Genomic DNA, 19014 nt, shown 5'->3' with positions numbered 1-19014 from the left:
ATGACACTGGTACTCCATATTTGTTACCCTATAACAGCTTTCTCTAAGGAAGACACATGTAAAAAGCATGATTACTTCTAAAGAGCAAGGGACAACTTCTTAGTAGCCTAATTATTTCTGAAGCCCCAACCCTAGTCACATACAACACAATGGAGGTAAGTATAGAAGGAATCATTTGTATATTTTTTTTTGTCTCACATAATTACTGAGGGGCTCTCCAGAGAAACCCATGTGCCAACAAAATAGGAAAGGCAGGAGCTGCCTCTTAAATTTAATGCTGAGGTGACTCTCATGTACCATTAAGATTCAGTAGAAAATTAAAAACAAACAAAGACTTTCACATTTAGAATGTAATTTTTTTAGCAGGAAAAAAACCCCAAAATAATGACTTTGGCCAATAACAGAAAAAAGATAACAAATACAACAATGACAATAATAATAATGACACCTATTGATTAAGGGTCTGCTCTGTGCCTGGCCATCTCAATCATCATGGCTAACCCTCAAAGAAGATTTTATATACAGTTTGCAGATGAGGAAACAGAAGCCCAAGATCATACACCTACTAAAAGCAAGACCCCAAGTCCCTCTAATTCCAAAGCCTGTGTTCATCCTATTTCTTCAGGATTTGCTAATACATATGTCTGGATTAAATAATCATTTACATTTATATGTACTTATACATATAAATTGCTTAAAAAGAGTTATATACTAATGTGAAAGATTTTAAATCTACATAATCTTGTTTTTAGGAAACGAACTCTAGAGTAGTAGATAAAATTTATCCCTATTTAAAAATTAAAAACAAAACCAAATCACAATATCATACCCATTACTAGTATGTGCAAGAATTATTTAGGATATTTAGTTAACCTCATTAAGCCTAATTTCTTCAGTTACAAAATGACAATAATAATGCCATCCCCTTAAGAGTCAACAGTGAGGATTAAATACGAATGCACATAAAGGGCTTGGAATCTACAATGTAGTAAGTACTCCATTCTATACATAAGCAATGTAGTAATTGTATCCATGCAATTGCCCAATGCTAGCAATAATTATGATTATTGCCATTATTGTTATTATTAGAGTAATAGTTTTCAAGTAATCACATGACATAGGTTACTGCATTCCCTACCCCTCACCAAATTAGTGCGTTTAGAGCTTCTGAAGCAATTTAAATGGACTAGGTTAAAATAAAGATTAAAAAAATGATGAGTGAGAAATGGAATATTATGATAAGGTTCTTACAGTAATATTCTGCACTACAAACTCAGGAACTTCATCATTTGTGGGGTTGATTATAACATAAAATGGAGTCTGCAAGGAGTGTCGCTTCCCATCTGTGACATACACCACAAACTGGTCAGTGGTCGGTTCCATCCTCAGGTGTCTGGATTGCACATAGTTGATGTGCAAAGCCTTCATGTCTTTCCAGTGAAAGGAAGCTAGAGCACACCAAGATGGAACAGGTAAGCAATAAAAGCATTATTTACGAGGTACTGGTCCTTATCTTTAACCCAATAACACCCTGTTTTTTCAGCAAAACCAATAAAAGATCATGGCAGTTCACCTGAGTATCTGCTGTCAGGGACAGCTGCAACATCTGCCAACCATTAACATAAAAACAGATAACCATAGATCAAAACCATAGATCAAAAGATTCAAATAGACAGGGAGAACAGAAGAGCAATAGCTACAAACCAGGATGCAGAGGAACTTCCTGACCACTCTTCAGATCCTCAGAATGGATGCTGGGAGACCGTTATCTGACCACTGCTGCTGCCTGAGCAGCTCATGTTATACTTCGGTAAGAAAGAGCCCACCTCTTTCACATAGAGGCAAAACAGGAGACGATTCTTGGCCTACTTGATGTACACATCAAGCACCTGATTGAATTGAGTGGAATTAGCTGATGTAATGTTTGGGTATTAAGATGTAGCCTTAAATCAAAAAATGGCTCCATGTGTGAATTAAGTCACAGGAAAAATTGGGCAATGTTTGATGCAATTAATTTTAAATGCAGACTTTCTCATATTTAAAGTAGATATGCCTCAAAAAGGGCTCGCAGAATCATATACTTCTAAAGTAACTTAAAAATATATTATTAATTATTATTATTATCTTAGGAAAATTTGGATTTTTGCTCTCTGCTTTTGTTTTGGTTGTTTTGTTTTTGCCTCAAATACAGGAGCTATTTTATTATCTGAGACACATTTTGATTTCAAAATTAATGTTATCTGCTTAAACTTTTTAGACTTTCTTTCTATATAACACTCATAGTATGTTTTCCAATCTTTTCCACCAGTATCTATTAAAATGATGAAAACTTGTGAGACTGAGACCTTGTAAGCTCCCACCAGATAAATTCTATTACAGCATTCTGTGCTGCTATAAGGGCCTTTAAAAACATTATCTCTTCCATATATATTTCCACCATGCGGCCTGTGCATTGGTTTCATTAATGAGGTTCTTGGCATAAAAGTTAGCTAGCAGAGATCAAATAAAACACACAGACTCAGTTACCTTTTTCTATGACCAGGTCCGAGTCGGCTCCCCTCTCTGGCTCCAACCTCGAACCACCCGTAGGGCAGCAAGGATTACTCAGGGCTAGCAGGAGAGAGAGAGAGCGAGCACGCCAGGGAGTAGCCTTTTATTGGGGAACAAGAAATTCAGGGGAGAATTCCATCCAATGAAGGTTGAGGGGGGCCGCACTCCAAGGTCAGGGTCAGTGATTGGGCCCCTGGGGTCAGTGGTCAGTCACACCCCCACACGGACGGGTTCTCTCATCAGGAGAGGGCCGGGAAAGTTCCGACACAGCCAGAAGCCTCAGACCCAAACCGGGAGTCACCCAGTCACGCGTGAGGATGGCTCTCCACATATATTCTCATTTCTTCATTAATGAAATCTTCACTTAGTTTGATATTAACTCGTACACATAGGAAAAATCAGAATAAAAATTATAGATTCAAAAGCATCAGCAATAATCATATTGATAATAATAATTTCTTGAATGTACATGGTGCTTTGAACCTTTTTGGACTCCTTGCCCAGTTATTAAGCATGATCTGGCCAATTACATCCATAAATAGAACAGTTAATGCTAGTCATGAAACCATCACTTACCTATACTTATGCCCATATTGCTTTTCTCAAAACCCACAGAAGGAAGTGTGTTTTCAAGGTAACCAAATTGGGGAGGAGAAACCAAAACAAATTCCAAGTCATCTGCAGCAGTGTCAGGATCATTGGCAGACAAATGGTTAATGGTAAGGGCTGCTGAGAACCCCTCATCTACAAGGAACAGGGTACCTGCATACAAATAACAACACAATCATGAATTAGCATGAAATCTTCTAATCAGTATAGGGAAGACAAAAGGGAATGATTGAAGTTCCAATTCAGAGATGCCTCCCCTATGCAAATACACTTCCATGGGAGATGTTCACTTCCTTTGGCATAATTCTCTTTATTCCCTTTACAGTGAAAATATTCACGGATAACGGGTGGAATTTAATTTGACTTATATGGAATTATATCTTTTTGCTTGTACAAGCAAGCCAGACAATAATTGAAAGACAGCCAAAATACTAACTACTCCTGCACAGCCTTTTAGTCATTCTCAAGGAACTCTGATTTCCCTTGTGTCTCTACAGAAGTGACAAATGAAAATGCGAATTGCCAAACTGTTTTAATGATAAGCCACTAAATGTAGTTTATGTACTCTTCAAGATCAGTTGTTACCTCTGTTTGTCAGAGAGTTAATTGCCTGAGAGCTATTGTGAATTGCTCATAACGAACATTTTTTTCATGCCTTGGTGCTTAATTATTCTGCTGGGATAATGCTTCCTTTCCAGAACATTGCTTGGGAGATAGTTTGCAAATTACAATAACATTCATACATATGCTTATATTTTTTTTCTGAGGGACAGAACGTATACATAATGCTTATGAAGAGATGACTTTCTAAATAGCAAATAAGGTTAAAAGTATATAAATGGTCTCTCTGGTATACTCATTCTGTTCTAATAGAAATTACTACGGATAAAATAAATTACTCTCTCTCTCTCTCCAGCAAGCAAATGATATTTTCCCACATGATATCAAACCAGAATATTTGAGGATTCCAGTGTTGTCCTTGTCCCAATGTGCTCACATGCGCATGCGCACGCACACACACACACACACACACACACACACACACATACACATTCTTTCTCCATGAAGAAGTAACTAAATTTCTAAACAAGTGAATTCTTTTGTCATATAATCTTTTACAGATTTGGGGTTTTCCACAAATTTCTGATGAGTCAGTTATTTGAGGGTAATTGTTATATGATGGTTTTCCATTATGACTCTAAGTAAAATGTATTATTTCACCAAACCATGGCTCTGACCCTAGACAAGATAATAGTACTTTTACAGAAAAAAAAAAAATACATTGTTACCTATTGCAATTGAAGGTGGCTGATTGTCTACTGGATGTACTGTGATGTTGAGATCATACACTGGAAAGGACTCATGGAGAGGAACAGATGGATTAGGTCCACTGTAACAACAGCCATTCACAAAAGGGCCAGCTTCTCCATCCGAAATCACCAAAGTAATGGTATCAAAACAAGGCACCAGGCCAATCTCACCACCTAGAAAACACAACTATGGTTGAAACCTGACTTTTTAAAAATACAGAATACCAAGATGGAATCTACTCACACCTCCTCTGTCAGCATTGAACGGCAAGGAGAGGAACTTATGAGAATAAGTGTAAAAATGTAAAGCCCAATTTTATCACTATAAAATGAAGTACTGTCGTGAAAATGCTTGTCCATCTGTTGCCTCGGGTGAAATTCCTGCCAGCCATCAATCACCATATGGAGGGGCAACCCAGGGCAAACCAGGGTCTGACAGTTCACAAATGAACAAGGGAGAGGCAGGAAGCTGACTAGTGATGGTTTTATTCCTCCAGCATAATCCTTCAGGGGTTATGAAGACCAACCTCAGGCAGAGGCAGAACACACCCTTGTCCCCTTGGTAATTGCCCTTCCTTTTGTACCAACCACCTTGAATTTATAACCATCAGCCACACAGCAGTTATGAGAATCAGAGGACACTGGATAGGTGCAAGTAAACAACACTCCACATTTTGATCATTTCCTTCAATGTTTTCTTCTTTTTATATATTAACCAAGATTTTTTTTTAAAATTAGCAACAGTGCCTTGAAAAAAAGTGGTATTTACCTTCACCTTCTTCCTATTACTTGTTAGATCTTACTCTCTACAATCCAAAGTGGCCTCAACTTGAGCCTTGAGAGATAGAAGGAAGAAAAAGCCAGGGCTAGATAGCTTATCTGGAAGAGGACAATCTCCTCTGAGTTGCTAATGAACAGCATGGAGCCAGAGTGCTTGCTCTCCAGGGGGCAGAAAAGCCCTGCAAGTGTGCTGTTGGTAAGTCTCATGTCTCACCTTCAAAAAGCAATTAATGCTGGGAGCATCCATGAGACTAGGGCACAAAAGAAATGTCATATCTTCTCACCATTCACACTACCCAAATTGGCAGAGTCCTGTGCTTGGGATTATTTTCCCAGTTAAAAAAAAAAATGACACGAAAAACCCTACAAACGATATCATTAAGCAACCAGATGATTAAAGTATGAAAAATTGGAAAAAACAGAGTTGAGTTCTGAGAGTTAGAAATGATCAGTCTTCAACTCTGGGAGTGTCAACAGTAAAGGCCTCTCACCTGTTTATAATGACTAAAAAAAAAAAAAAGCAAATTGTCTTAAAAACATTGATTCATCAGTTATTTAGTCAATAAATATCTCTTTAAGGACTACTGATGAATTCATGAATCCAATCAATTGCAAGTCAAAGATACTTAGAAAAATATTGCATCTGGACTGAATATATAGATTTTTTTCTTGTCATTATTCCCTAAACAATATGGTATAACAACTATTTACGTAGCATTAGTATTTTAAGCAATCTAGAGATGATTTAAAGTATATGAGAGAATGTGTATAGGTTATAGGCACATAGTAGGTCATTTGATAAGGGACTTGAGCATTCAGGGAATTTCTCTCCGTAGGGGTCCTGAAACTAACCTCCTGAGGATAGCTAGTGACAATTGTGTATTAGCCCCATAATGTACAAGATGCTGAAAGAGAATGAGAGTGTTGGCTGACAATAGCCTGGGCTAAGGCATATATGCCAGTAGAAAAAAATATTTCAGCCCCTATCTCTCATCATGAACAAAACTCAACTCAAAGTGGATCAAGGGCCTAGCAATTAAACCAGAGACACTGCGACTAATAGAAGAAAAAGCAGGCCCAAATCTCCATTATGTCGGATTAGGCCCTGACTTCCTTAATAAGAGACCTATAGCACAAGAATTAAAATCAAGAATCAGTAGGTGGGATGGATTCAAACTAAAAAGCTTCTTCTCAGCAAAAGAAACAATCAGTGAGGTGAATAGAGAGCCTACATTTTGGGAGCAAATTTTTACCACACGCACACCAGATAGAGCACTAGTCTCTAGGATACATAAAGAACTCAAAAATCTTAACACCAAAAGAAAAAAAAAAAACCCAAAACAAAATAATCAATCAATAAATGGGCCAAGGAATTGAACAGACACTTCTCAGAAGATGAGATACAATCAATCAACAAATATATTAAAAAAATGTTCAACATCTCTAGCAATTAGAGAAATGCAAATCAAACCTACTCTTAAGATTTCATCTCACTCCAATCAGAATGGAAGCTATTAAAAAAATAACAATAAGTGTTGGGGAAAAGGCACACTCATACATTGCTGGTGGGACTGCAAATTGGTACAGCCAATATGGAAAGCAGTATGGAGATTCCTTGGAAAACTGGGAATGGAACTACCATTTGACTCAGCTATCCAACTCCTTGGTCTTTACCCAAAGGACTTAAAAACAGCATACTACAGGGACACAGCCATACTAAAGTTTATAGCAGCACAATTCATAAGAGCTAAACTGTGGGACCAACTTAGATGCCCTTCAGTAGATGAATGGATAACGAAAATGTGGTATATATACACAATGGAATACTATTCAGCATTAAAAAAGAATAAAATCATGGCATTTGCAGGTAAATGGATGGAGTTGGAGAATATAATGCTAAGTGAAGTTAGCCAATCCCAAAAAATCAAATGCCAAATGTTTTCTCTAATATAAGGATGCTGATTCCTAAGAGGGTTGGTGGGGAGCATGGGAGGATTAGATGAACTCTAGATAGAGCAAAGGGGAGGGAGGGAAAGGGAGGGGTGCACAAGGGTAGGAAAGACAGTGGAATGAGATGGACATCATTACCCTAAGTACATGTATGAAGACATGAATGATGTGACACTACTTTATGTACAACCAGAGATATGAAAAACTATGTTCTATATGTGTAATATTAATTGTAATGCATTCTGCTGTCATACATAACAAATTAGGATTTTAAAAATTTAAGAAAAAAAGAAAAAATCTTTCAGGATGGCTTCACTGGCTTTGCACTGTGTGTTAAAGGGTAAGTAAAAGCCTGTCAAGCAGATAAGGCAGGGAACTGGGAGGCAGGAGAGAAGAACAGAAGAAAGTTTACAAAAAAAAAAAAAAAAGGCAAACATAGCACATTCAGTAACTGCCATTTCTCTATGATAGAAGCATAGGATATATCTATAGTAATAGCTGGAAAAGTAGGCTGAGCATTAAATCACTAAAAAGGCTACTGTATAGATGGGAGAACTCTTTACCTTGGAATGAATATAGTCTAAGGACATGATTTACACTTAAAATGTTAATCATAGTGTTATTATATCAGCATTGTATAAAAGAAAATTTTTGAATGACCCCATTTTTAACATTAGGAAATTAATTATATACTTTTATAGTAAAATACTATTCAATGACTAAAACATTTATAACAACCATATCATTTAATAGACATTTGAATAAACATTTTAGATGATAATCTAAATGAAAAAAGTAACTAATATAAGTACATATATATATATTATGATTGTAACTAAGTGAAAAGTAACACCTAAAAAAATTAAATACTGTAATACTTTAATGTTAACAGTGACTATCTTTGAGAGGTATCAGTGTTATTTGAAACTTCATTACACTTTTCAATTCTTTTTGAGTTTTCTGCAATGAGCAAGCATTATTTTTATAATTACAGAAAGCAAATAAATAATGCTAGTAAAATTATTCATGGGTAGTTTTATAATCAACATATAGAAGCAATAGTGGAGTCAGACAATTCACTTCAGATACTAACCAGACTGGGATTCTTTCCATTGATTCTATCACAGTGTTAAGTAACTACCTATTGAATAAACAAGTGAATATTACAATATCAAATTGTCCTTTGACTCTAGTATTTCTCCTAATGTTATAACAAAAGAAAATCTTTTTAAACTAATTTAACCCAATATCTTTCTAGGTCTCATTAGCTAACAATTCCTTGCATGGCCATTACACTAGAAGAGATTTAGACACTTGAATACCCGCTGGTTAGCACTTAGAATGAGGTAGTGGAAGAAAATGTAACCCATGTCACCCTAATTCATCTGTGCTTTATGATCCTGCCAAAGGTATTGAAATTATAACAAACGACAATCACTAGTCTTTGAATCCCTGTCCTGCAAGGTGATTTGAGATCTATGAAGGAAACATATAAGAAGTATGTAGTTGTGAACTCTTAAGAGATATCAAGCAAGTGCAAAATATGCTCCCCAAACAAGGAAATAACCAGTGAAACCTTTCCTAAGTCTACATGCAGATAAGAGGGAGATACCATTTAAAGAAAAAAGATGTTTAGCAGCATGAATAAAATGTCCCATGTTCATTAATTATCCTTGAGACAACTGGTATCCTGATAAATTGCTGTTTTCCAAGATACATATGAAAACATATTATTTCAAAGTGTTTTCTACCATTTCCAAATTAATCCTTAGCAATCTCAAACATTTCTCCTTGAGCCCCCTCTCCACCTCACTAATTGAATTTTCTCTACATCATTTCAAATAAGAAAATTACTTGAATTCTGAAAGCTCTTACAGCCTATACTACTCATCTGGCCTTATACGCCCAATTATACTTCCACCATGGAATTTTCAGTTAAAAGAGGCATATCAATAAGTAAACAGGAAATTGAAATAGTGTGCAATTAATTCCAGTAAGAGAAAATATATGGTATTATTACTGAGGAAATACCCCTAACCCAGACCTCAGAAGAGTACAGGGGAGATGATGTCATGATGGGCAGATTTGTCATTCTGTCATCTGAAAGGATTTTGACTGCCTGCTTGAGTGAATCGTCCTGCATGGCAGGATCTGGATTTACACTCCATTGGAGCCCCATGGGGCCTGGTGATGTCCTTGCAGATATCAGATGTTGAATTAATATTTTCTTTAGTTGAACAGTTTATATGAGGAATAAGTGTCATCCAGGAAACAAAATAATGTGATGCCAGAAATGTAAGCGCAGTGCCTATAAACAAGCACTTCCTGAAGATTTAAACTGTGTTCACGCTGACAGGTACCGTGGGCAAGTCCCACAAAGTGTAAGAGATCATCTTTGCTTCTCAGGAACTTAAAAAGCTGACTAGTTACTTCTTAGGAGTTAGCTGGCCATCAGTAAACTTTTAAAATTCATCATATCATTAATTTAGGAAGTTTACTTCAAGAATTTCTATTATGATTTATGGATCCATAAGCTGAAGTGACCAATTTAAATCCTTGAGTTGACCCAAAAGTAGGCGTATGTGGTAGCATCAAGAACAGCAGTAAGCTGGGCACCATGGCATATGCCTACAATCTCAATGGCTCAGGAGGCTGAGACAGGCGGATCACGAGTTCAAAGCCAGTTGCAGCAACTTAGTGAGGTCCTAAGCAACTCAGCAAGATTCTGTCTCAAAATAAAATATAAAAAGGAGCTAGGAATGTGGCTCAGTGATTAAGTACCACTGGATTAAATTCTTGGTACCAAAAAAAAAAAAAAGAACAGCAGCAAGTGACACCTGCTTTTTCTCAACCCTTCAAAATTAACTATAATACGAGATCAAAAACACTCCTAAATATGGTAACTGTAATTGAGAAGTGTGGTGCAGGCTGCAGCTGCATCTTTTACTCTATTTTTTAAAATTGAAGCCAGCATTAAGACTGTTAGATTATCAGAGCTACAGCAAGTGGAATAAGGCTCTCATATGGCTTGTGTTTCCTCACTAGTCACAATGCTGTCACTTACCTGTGTGTTTGTATGTCACAGCCCCTGAGATAATATCTCCCTGAGAGAACTGGTCTACTTGAACACCAGCCTTCCACACCACCCCATGCTGAGGTTCTCGGGCAATCATAACCATCAGTTTCAAGTCATCACTATCCATATCAGTAGCAAAAATGTGTTCAGGAGTGATGATCACCTCTCCACCCTCTGAGCAATGCATCATGGGGATGAGGTCAGCCTTCAGGATTGGCGGCTCATCATTTATAGGAAACACCTGAGCAGGAAAAAAAAATGCTTTCAAGAAAAAGAAAGAAATGACAAATTGCCCAACTGGCAACACCTAGCTCAAAGTCACAGTGACAGGGATTTTTGATCTTCCAGACACATGAAACAATAGCCATGGAATTTGGCCAAGCAGCCTGTTTTTAACTTCCCCCTATGTACCATCTTGCAAGGAAGACTCCACATGAGAGGCATTTTAGGGAGAAATGGAAGAAATACGTTTATGGTTTGGGACTCAAAACTCTATCTCCTTCTAAACAGACAAAACATAAATGTGATATACAACATTCCTCATCAAAGCCTCAATCCTTCCTTCTTTGTCAAAGTCACACATATTCTTGAGGAATTCTGGTCCTTGTGGTGTGATGCGCGTACATTCACAGTGTCCAGGTTATTTTTATTTTGCATTATCTAGTGACTACAAACCTTTTCTCCACCTCAATTTCCTGCCACCCATGAAGTTGGGTTCACAATAAGCCACAGCTGCATTTCAAATGGTTTGCATTACATGTGAAACTCCATTAGCCAGGTTTCAACTTGGAAAAAAAAAATGCTTTCCTCTCACTCAAGAAAACAAAGCTCCAAGATGAAAGGAAGGAGAAACAACATGGGATCACACTGGCTCTCTGGCTTTGAAAAGACCACACTGAAATTTTAAAAGACAGGTCTTTTAAAGGGAACAAAGAGCACTTCTCCTTGGAATCCATGGCCACAACCTGGGGTGGGCTGCAAGGTTTATCTTGTCAGGTTGGCCCATGAGTCTGCTCAACTTTATATTTCTTCCCTCTTGCACTGTGGCCACAGGGGTCTGTTTTAAATGTCCATTTCAAGCTGCTGCCTTCTTGGGACCTTTATTGGCTTCCCAGTGCTCCTCCTGGGAGTCACTGGCTCATCTATGCTCTGGGATGTGCTGGCCACCTCCCTCCCTTTTCACCCCAGCACACCTTCCTCGCCATCTCGGGGCCTGTGCAGCCTCTCCTGCCTCTGTCCAGCATGCCCTGTCGCCAACTCTTCGCTAATTCCTGCTTTATGTTCCGTGTGAATTCCCCAGGGAAGCCCTCCTTGGGCTCATTTAGGAGCTTCTATTACTTAGTTCCCCTACTTATTTATAGAACACATATAAAAATCAATTCATTATTTTGGTGATGATCTGTTTAATGCCTGTCTTTACCCCTGGTCTGTAACCTCTAGAAGAATAGGGACCTGTTTGTCTGCCTTGGTCATCATTGTATTTCAAGTATAGAAGATCCAGCATAAAAGAAGGCACTTGTAAAACATTGGCTGAATAAATGAATATAACTTTGTATCTAGACCCTGAGAACCCTACTATTTAAACAGGCTAACATCTGTAAACAAATACACATGAAACATATGAAATTATTGACACTTTCTTTTATGGGTAGAGGCATGGATTGATAGAACCCCTAGCTTAGTTATTTAATCAAAGAGTTTTTAAAAAAGCATACAATATTCTCTATTTTTCTGTTGTCTTATTAAGGAAAAAGTATCTTTTTTTCAAGTTTTCTGTGCAAATTCAGTAAAGATCTCTATTATTGTTCTTGACTCTGTCTAGGGAATTTCACCAATTAATTCAAATGGATAATAAAATTTAAAGGAGAAACAATTAAGAATATTCCTGGGACTGGGGTTGTGGCTCAGTGGTAGAGTGCTTGCCTGGCATGTGTAAGGCACTGGGTTCAATTCTTAGCACCCCATATAAATAAATAATATATTTAAAAATGTGTGAGGCCCTGTATTTTTTTTTTAAATAATATCCCTTTTTGGTAAAATCACAAACACAAACATTGTGTCCCTGGCTTGCAAAGACCATGCCCTTTTATTTTAAAAGAATCAATAAATATATTCTTTTCCCAAATTTCTCTGCCTATTACCAGTAATAAGAAAGTCATGAATGAAAGATAGGGTTGGGGCCTTTTCCTTGAAATTTACTTTTCAGGATAAACAAAAGCAAAATTTTAGAAGAGATTTCTCCGCACATAAAAATCTGCCAACAAAGAAAATATTTTTTTGAAGTGAAATAATGTACAGCTTTTCATCAAGACCTCCAAGGCCATTAAGAGGACAAAGTGGAGAAGCATGAGGAAGATGCTCCACACTGTGCCTGGCACAAAATGGTACTCGGACCTGCTGGCATTAGTCACCTGGCAAGGTAGAAGTATGGCATGGTAAAAAGGAAGAACACTGGCCTAGCTACCAGAGTGTAGAGATGCCAGACCACATTATACTGTCAGGCACATGACTTTGGGCAGGTTGTCAAAACTTTCTTGGGCCTTAGTGTCCTTATCTATAAAATGGGAATAATTGCTTCCCTATCTGCTTCATAAAACAATACACACATGTGAACATTATTTCTTAATAACAAGTACAAAATATCTTATAAACATATTGTTACCACTAATAATAAGTGTGTATCACAAGAATCTGGACAATATTAAAACCAAAAGAGACAGAATTTAGCACAATGATAATAATTAGTGGCTCTTCAGGGAATGTGGCAAGTTTTTCTGCAGACCTTTCTTAGTCACTAGTTATAAATAACCAGAAATCTTATGATTTGTGCTCATGAACTTGGGTAACCACTCAACAGAGAAATTCCAGAGTCCTCAGAAGTCCTTTGGGCATATGAACATATTTTTCTTCATTTGTTAAAAGGTAGAAGAAACATGGCCTCAAACAGACCTTCTACCAGGGCTACATGGTGCAGAAATTCACAAAAGAACACCACAAACCTACACACATGGCTTCTTCCATAGGCCAGGAACCCTCAGAGATGCCAGCCTAACCTGCTGAGCTGCTAAATAAACATTTATGAGTGTTAGTGTTCAAAATCATTGTAAATAATTTATATATGAAACCCCTTACTTTGGGGGGGATTCTTACTGGAGATTGGACTCAGGGGTGCTCTATCACTAAGCTATATCCCAACTTTTTTAAAATTTTGAGACAGGGTCTCATTAAGTTGCCTAGGCTGCCCTTGAATTTATAATCCTCCAGTTTGAGCCTCCAGAGTAGCTATTACTTTTTAAATTAAATATCTGTGTTTTTAAGTCAGAATATTTCTACTCTAAATGGATTGGGGAGAGAATAGTTTGTCCAACTATCAGTATAACCACGTGCCTGGCTCAAGATATACAAAGACATAAGGAGGCATCCTCTTGCTTTGGTACTTAAGTTATATTAGGGACTCAGGGAGATTTTCAAAATAGACATTTTATTTTTATATGACTCAAGGAAGAAACATTCTACCCACCTCAACATGTAAAACAAATTCTGCTGAATTTGTGCCATCTGTGACCTCCAAGAGTATGTTGTCCTGAAGAACCTCAGATCCATCATGTTGATACCTATGGGGATAATATTTGTAACTAATCTCTGAAGAACACTGTAAGACTAAATTGAGATGCACTACACAAGAGCTCTTCTTGTGTCATGTGTTCATTAAATAAATAAACAAGAAAAAACCAGCATAATCATGAAGTCACATATTTAACCACTCAAGTACCCCTCAACATAAAATTGCTCCACCTTAGGAAAGTCTGTTATATGCACTGATAATTTATATTCATCCCCAAATCAAAAAGTGGTCCTTCAGTTGCCACTGTGACAACAAAAACCATTTTGTTGTAGTTCTGCCTATTTGCAGAATACACTGTTTGGGGCCAGAGAGAGACCCTGAGAACGAGCATAGACAGGGAAAAGTGGGACACTATGTGGAACTGGTGACTCCTTCCCCACTTTCAAGGCTAATCTTTCTGCCATTGTTCAGGATCTACTCAGCTCTTCTCTAAAACCCTGATCCCTGAGTTCTGTATTGCCTCCCTCCATTCTCTCTCTTCCATTTACAAGCTTTCCTCCTCTCAACCCATAAAGAATTTCAACTCTCTCCCAGATTTAAAAATACCTTTCCCTGGTCTAGGCTTGGCCTTATATTCCTTTAAGACTCAGCCAAAATCTTGAAGGACTAATTTTGCTCCTTAGAATTCTTGGCTATTCTTGGCTTTCCATACACTCCCCAGCCTACTGTGGGGATGCCCAGTAAATTCTAAATAGCTGTTGGATTTATTTGAGCCAATTTTTTAACATATTAATGATCTGTTTGAGATACTAAGGAATGGAAATAAGTCCTAAGAATTTAAAATTAAAATTGCATTAAAATTAGTATAGTATATAGAACCTATATGATATTCATCTATGGAAAAAAATAGGGCTATATTTTACCCAGAACTAGTTTCACCAATAGGATGGATATGAACTCAGGTGTGGGAAGGTCCTCATCCCTACTACTTTGTTCCTTCTACACACTACCTTCTATGGTTTATTTTGCCATGCTCCCTGCTGTTTTTATCAAAAATATATTTACAAGTGATAATATGCTAATAGTATGTTACTATGCTAAAACTCCCCCAAAGGGTCAAGTGGACCCAAGAGCACATGTCCTAAGTCAAGGCTGTAGAGTAAAGCAGATCTTTGAAAACCTGCCTCCTTCACATACCAGCTCAGTGACCTTGGACAAACTCCTTAACCTCTTTGTACTTAGTTCTTCAACTATGAGAACAGAACTATCCACCTTGTCAGGTTTTATTACTATGAAGATTAAATAAACAAATAAAACATTGATTGCAAATCTCTAGCAGAGTACTTGACCCTATAGTTCTGGAAAATAATGGAACTTTTATTTTTCGATCCATCATTCACTCCCTAGTAAGAACTGTCTAACCAAAGTCTCTTTCTAACACGTAGCTAAGAGCTAAGATCTCAAAAATAAGAAAATTTAAAAAAATAAGGAAAACTATAGTAGAAAAGAAATCAAAAAATTGGAAATTATTAATCAAGCTATGACTGAATTATCAAAATTAAACCAATCTACTTGTGCACAAATCTTAGTTCCTAATCAACTTTCTAGTCTAAGTATGAAGCTAAGTTTTTGATGTCTAATACTTCCTCCTATATGCTATCAAAAGGGCCAAAGTTTCCATTTATAACTGGTGTTTATAAGTGAGAAATCAGTCTGTTCATCTAGCCATTGTTTTTAAGTAGTTTATGTTGTTTTCCAGAAAAGATGTTTTTCTACAGTGTGTAGAAAAGTTTCTTGCAGAACTGCATTAGGTAGAAGAAATGAAACACTTAAGGTGAGGATACTATAGGACCATGAGGTAAGGCTTTCTCTATCTGAGTTCTACTCCATGGCCTACTTACCAGACTACTACTCCACTTGCTCACCTGCAAATCCCTGACCCAGTAGAATGGACTAAAGATTACACTAAAGACATGGATCAACAGAACTCTGTCCCAGAGTGTCTAGGGTATGAAATTGGCTCCTAGAGCTGAGTTCAATTATGTAGATTAGTCCCACAGATAATTTCAGTCTCTGTTCATCTAGTTTCTATTGCCTCTTGTGATATGTGCAGTTGTAGCAAATTTAATATTCATGGTAATTAATTTTTGTTGTTCACATAGCCATAAAGTCATCCCCACTGGTACAGTAAGCCAGAGGGAAAGAAACTATCTGGAGGAAAATTAAAAATTTGTCATTTCTAATTTTTAACTATTGAAATTAGTAAGTGGCATATTGGTATTCCTGAAAGAATTCGATGAATTTCTTTTTTCTTGCTCTGTCTCACAACTGATCCAGATGGAGAGCTACGTTATATAAAGAACACATTACATTTCTAACCTAACTTTTAAGGTATGAAGGTCTCCCCAAGAAAATGTGCCCCCAGCATCTAGAGGAAATCCATTCAAATCCAGCCTTCCGTGCAGAGGCAACCCCTGCAGGGAAATGTAGATATTGTCCAACATGGTATCCACATCAGAAACCAGAATGTGCTCTGTGCTGATGATGCACTGGCCTCCCTCAGCCACTCTCAGAGGGTTAGTGGATACCTAGAAAGAAGGAAGAAACATTCAAAGCCTTATTCCATGAGGTACCTCTGCAGACAGAACTCATTGGATCACCATGAAACTTCCAGTACCATCTTCATATGTCTACTAAATTTTCAGGAGTATGGTTCAGGGACAAATTCAAAACTGGAGTTTGGGGATGAAAAATATATTTAACTATTAATGTTCCCAATTCCAAGTGTTGATGTACACAAAGAAGCAAGACAGATCTATAAACCTAAAAGTATCTACATTTTATTTATCCCAGAGCCTGTATCATAGAATCAGCAAATTGTTGACTACATAGAGTTCTGACTTAGGGAAATAATAACTTTCATCCTGATCATTTCAATCATTGTTTGACACATATCCACCTCAGTCTACAACATAAACAAAACCTCTGCTAAATTCTCCTAAAGGAAAGAATCCATCTCCTTTTTTTCACCCTAAAACTTCTTGAAGACTTGTGAAACGTATTAAAGCTTCTTTTGTGTTATTTTGAAATTAAAATTGGAAATTTAAGATTCCATGGAAAATAGATTCATTTAAACATTAGACTTAAATATCAAAGCCACAAATACAACTTTAAATAAGGGAAAAACCCAAGGCTCAACTGACTAATAATTCATTTGTAAGTAAAAAAAAAAATCAAGTTAGAATGGCTTAGAATATTTTATCACCACACTAGGAGAGGGCAAGAAGTGTCCTATGATCAAATCAGTCTAGAAAACACAGACAATATCCTCACCCTGGAGGTTTATAAGGCACATATGCATGTTCAAGGCTTTGACACTTAAGGTAGGAAAACCTGTTAACTTTGCTTAACCTAATTTTTTTCAAATTGGTAATACTACCCAGAAGCAAGAGCAAGAAGATGAATTTGAGATATGAAATCATGGGCTCCAAGGTCCCTGCAGATGGTCTGAGGTGATTGCTGTGCCAATTTGAGAACACCATGTTCTCCTAGGGAGAAATTGCTCTCCTCAGAGCAGCTGCCACTCCCCAAGAGTAGAATGTTCCCTAAGGACAGAGTTGGTAAAAGGCAGGGAGGAGCAGGGAGAGACACAGCCAGGCAGATGGAAAGGAAGCAAGATGAAGCAGAGGGCTCGGCTGCAGGGTCCACTCTCTCCTCCTGCACCTGTGCTAAGTGCTGGGCAGAGCTCCATTCCAAGGCACCAGGGGCACTAGAGGATGTCCTAAAGGGTCATGGAAACTATGAGAGTGCCATAGAGGTGGCTGTCTTCTATTTTATCACCAGAAAACAAAACAAAACAAAACATAAAATGATAGACTTTTCTCTCTACAATCACCCCCACCCCAACCTTTCCAAGTGTCTCATTTTACCAAACCTATATTTTCACTGTAGGTGGGAGGAAGAAAGGGAGCTCTCTCACTCAGGGTATTACCTTTAACCAAGGTCTGCATTTGCCAGCCTCACTTTCCTGAGTAGGTTACAAATAAGTATCTCAAGATGACAATGCTTCATAAAATATAATTTATACGTTAGATGATCTTTCAAATCTCTCTTGTAGATAAAACTTCAAAAAAATAAAAACATGAGATTAATTTCCCCCTCCTCACTAATCATTAACCTCTCAGGCCCAGTTCTCAGAGGCTGGGGACTTCAAGTTAGCATGGGGTCAGTTTCCCCCAATGATCATCACTCAACTTGTCTTTATGTGGTGTTTTTTCTTTTTAATTTTTTTTAAGTTGTGGACACAATACCTTTATTTTATTTATTCATTTTTATGAGGTGCTGATGATTTAACCCAGTGCCTCACACATGCAAGGCAAGTGCCCTACCACTGAGCCACAACCCCAGCCCTTTATGTGTTTTTTTCATATCAGAGACCCATTCCTGTGGCTGGTTCCACTGAAACTACAACTTTAATTTTATTTCTAATATCCTTTTTCTTTGAAGCTCTGTGTCATTTGATCCATGTGCCACATATAAAAGAGAGAAAGCACTATGCCATTTTAGACCCAAGTCCTCCCAATTATTCTCTCTGCTTTCAAATGAAGGTACCTTTTCCCTTTGGCCTTTATAGATTCCTCCACACCTCATCCTTCTCTTTCAAAAGGCCTGGATTCCTTTGCATAAAAGATTATTTCCCCATGATTATGCTGAAAAAAGTTTTGGCTTCTTCAGATGCTAGGCTATTTCAGGGCCTATATCTCATACACAGAAAGGGGCACTTCAACTAAACTCTAACTAACGTTAGCTCCACAGACATTCCAAACCATTTTCATCACAAGGAATTTGATCTGGTCCCTGAGGGAGAAGTTATAAAAGGATGGAGCTTGTTTAGATTCCTCAGTTTGAACACTTCCATAGCCTTCTATCAAAGATTGCAAGCTCACCAACCTGAGAAGTCAGGTCAGTGATTTAAGTGAGTATGGTAAGTTGATAAGGATGCTGGTGGTTAGGCTCAGTATTGCTAGAGCTTCCAGAGGTTCAAGAGGAACCCCAAGTCAGAACTGATAGGAAATCTTTTTGTTTTTAAATGTTGCAACTTATTATTTTAAAATACAGTTTAGATCCATCAGAAAACTTTTGCATATCGGACAGCCCCCCTCCCCCCCCCCCCC

The 19014-nt window shown here is 37.5% G+C and overlaps 1 protein-coding gene across 6 annotated transcripts in view; it reads right to left on the bottom strand.

The window, feature by feature from the left end:
- The window catches only part of Frem1 (FRAS1 related extracellular matrix 1), a 170360-nt gene that overhangs the window by 64825 nt on the left and 86521 nt on the right, over positions 1 to 19014 (bottom strand). For all 6 annotated transcript variants that reach the window (XM_048783943.1, XM_048783944.1, XM_015502585.2 and 3 more), the window contains 6 exons: positions 16220 to 16428; positions 13796 to 13889; positions 10264 to 10516; positions 4449 to 4643; positions 3127 to 3312; positions 1252 to 1448 (listed from right to left, as the gene is read on the bottom strand). In XM_048783943.1, coding sequence (XP_048639900.1) covers positions 1252 to 1448; positions 3127 to 3312; positions 4449 to 4643; positions 10264 to 10516; positions 13796 to 13889; positions 16220 to 16428 — 1134 coding nt within the window. The remainder of the gene's footprint in view (positions 1 to 1251; positions 1449 to 3126; positions 3313 to 4448; positions 4644 to 10263; positions 10517 to 13795; positions 13890 to 16219; positions 16429 to 19014) is intronic.

Source organism: Marmota marmota, unplaced genomic scaffold (assembly GCF_001458135.2).
Source record: "Marmota marmota marmota unplaced genomic scaffold, marMar, whole genome shotgun sequence".
Taxonomy (NCBI): Eukaryota; Metazoa; Chordata; class Mammalia; order Rodentia; family Sciuridae; genus Marmota; species Marmota marmota.
Note: the sequence above shows the minus strand (reverse complement) of the source record. Positions and strands in the feature narration are given on the sequence as shown.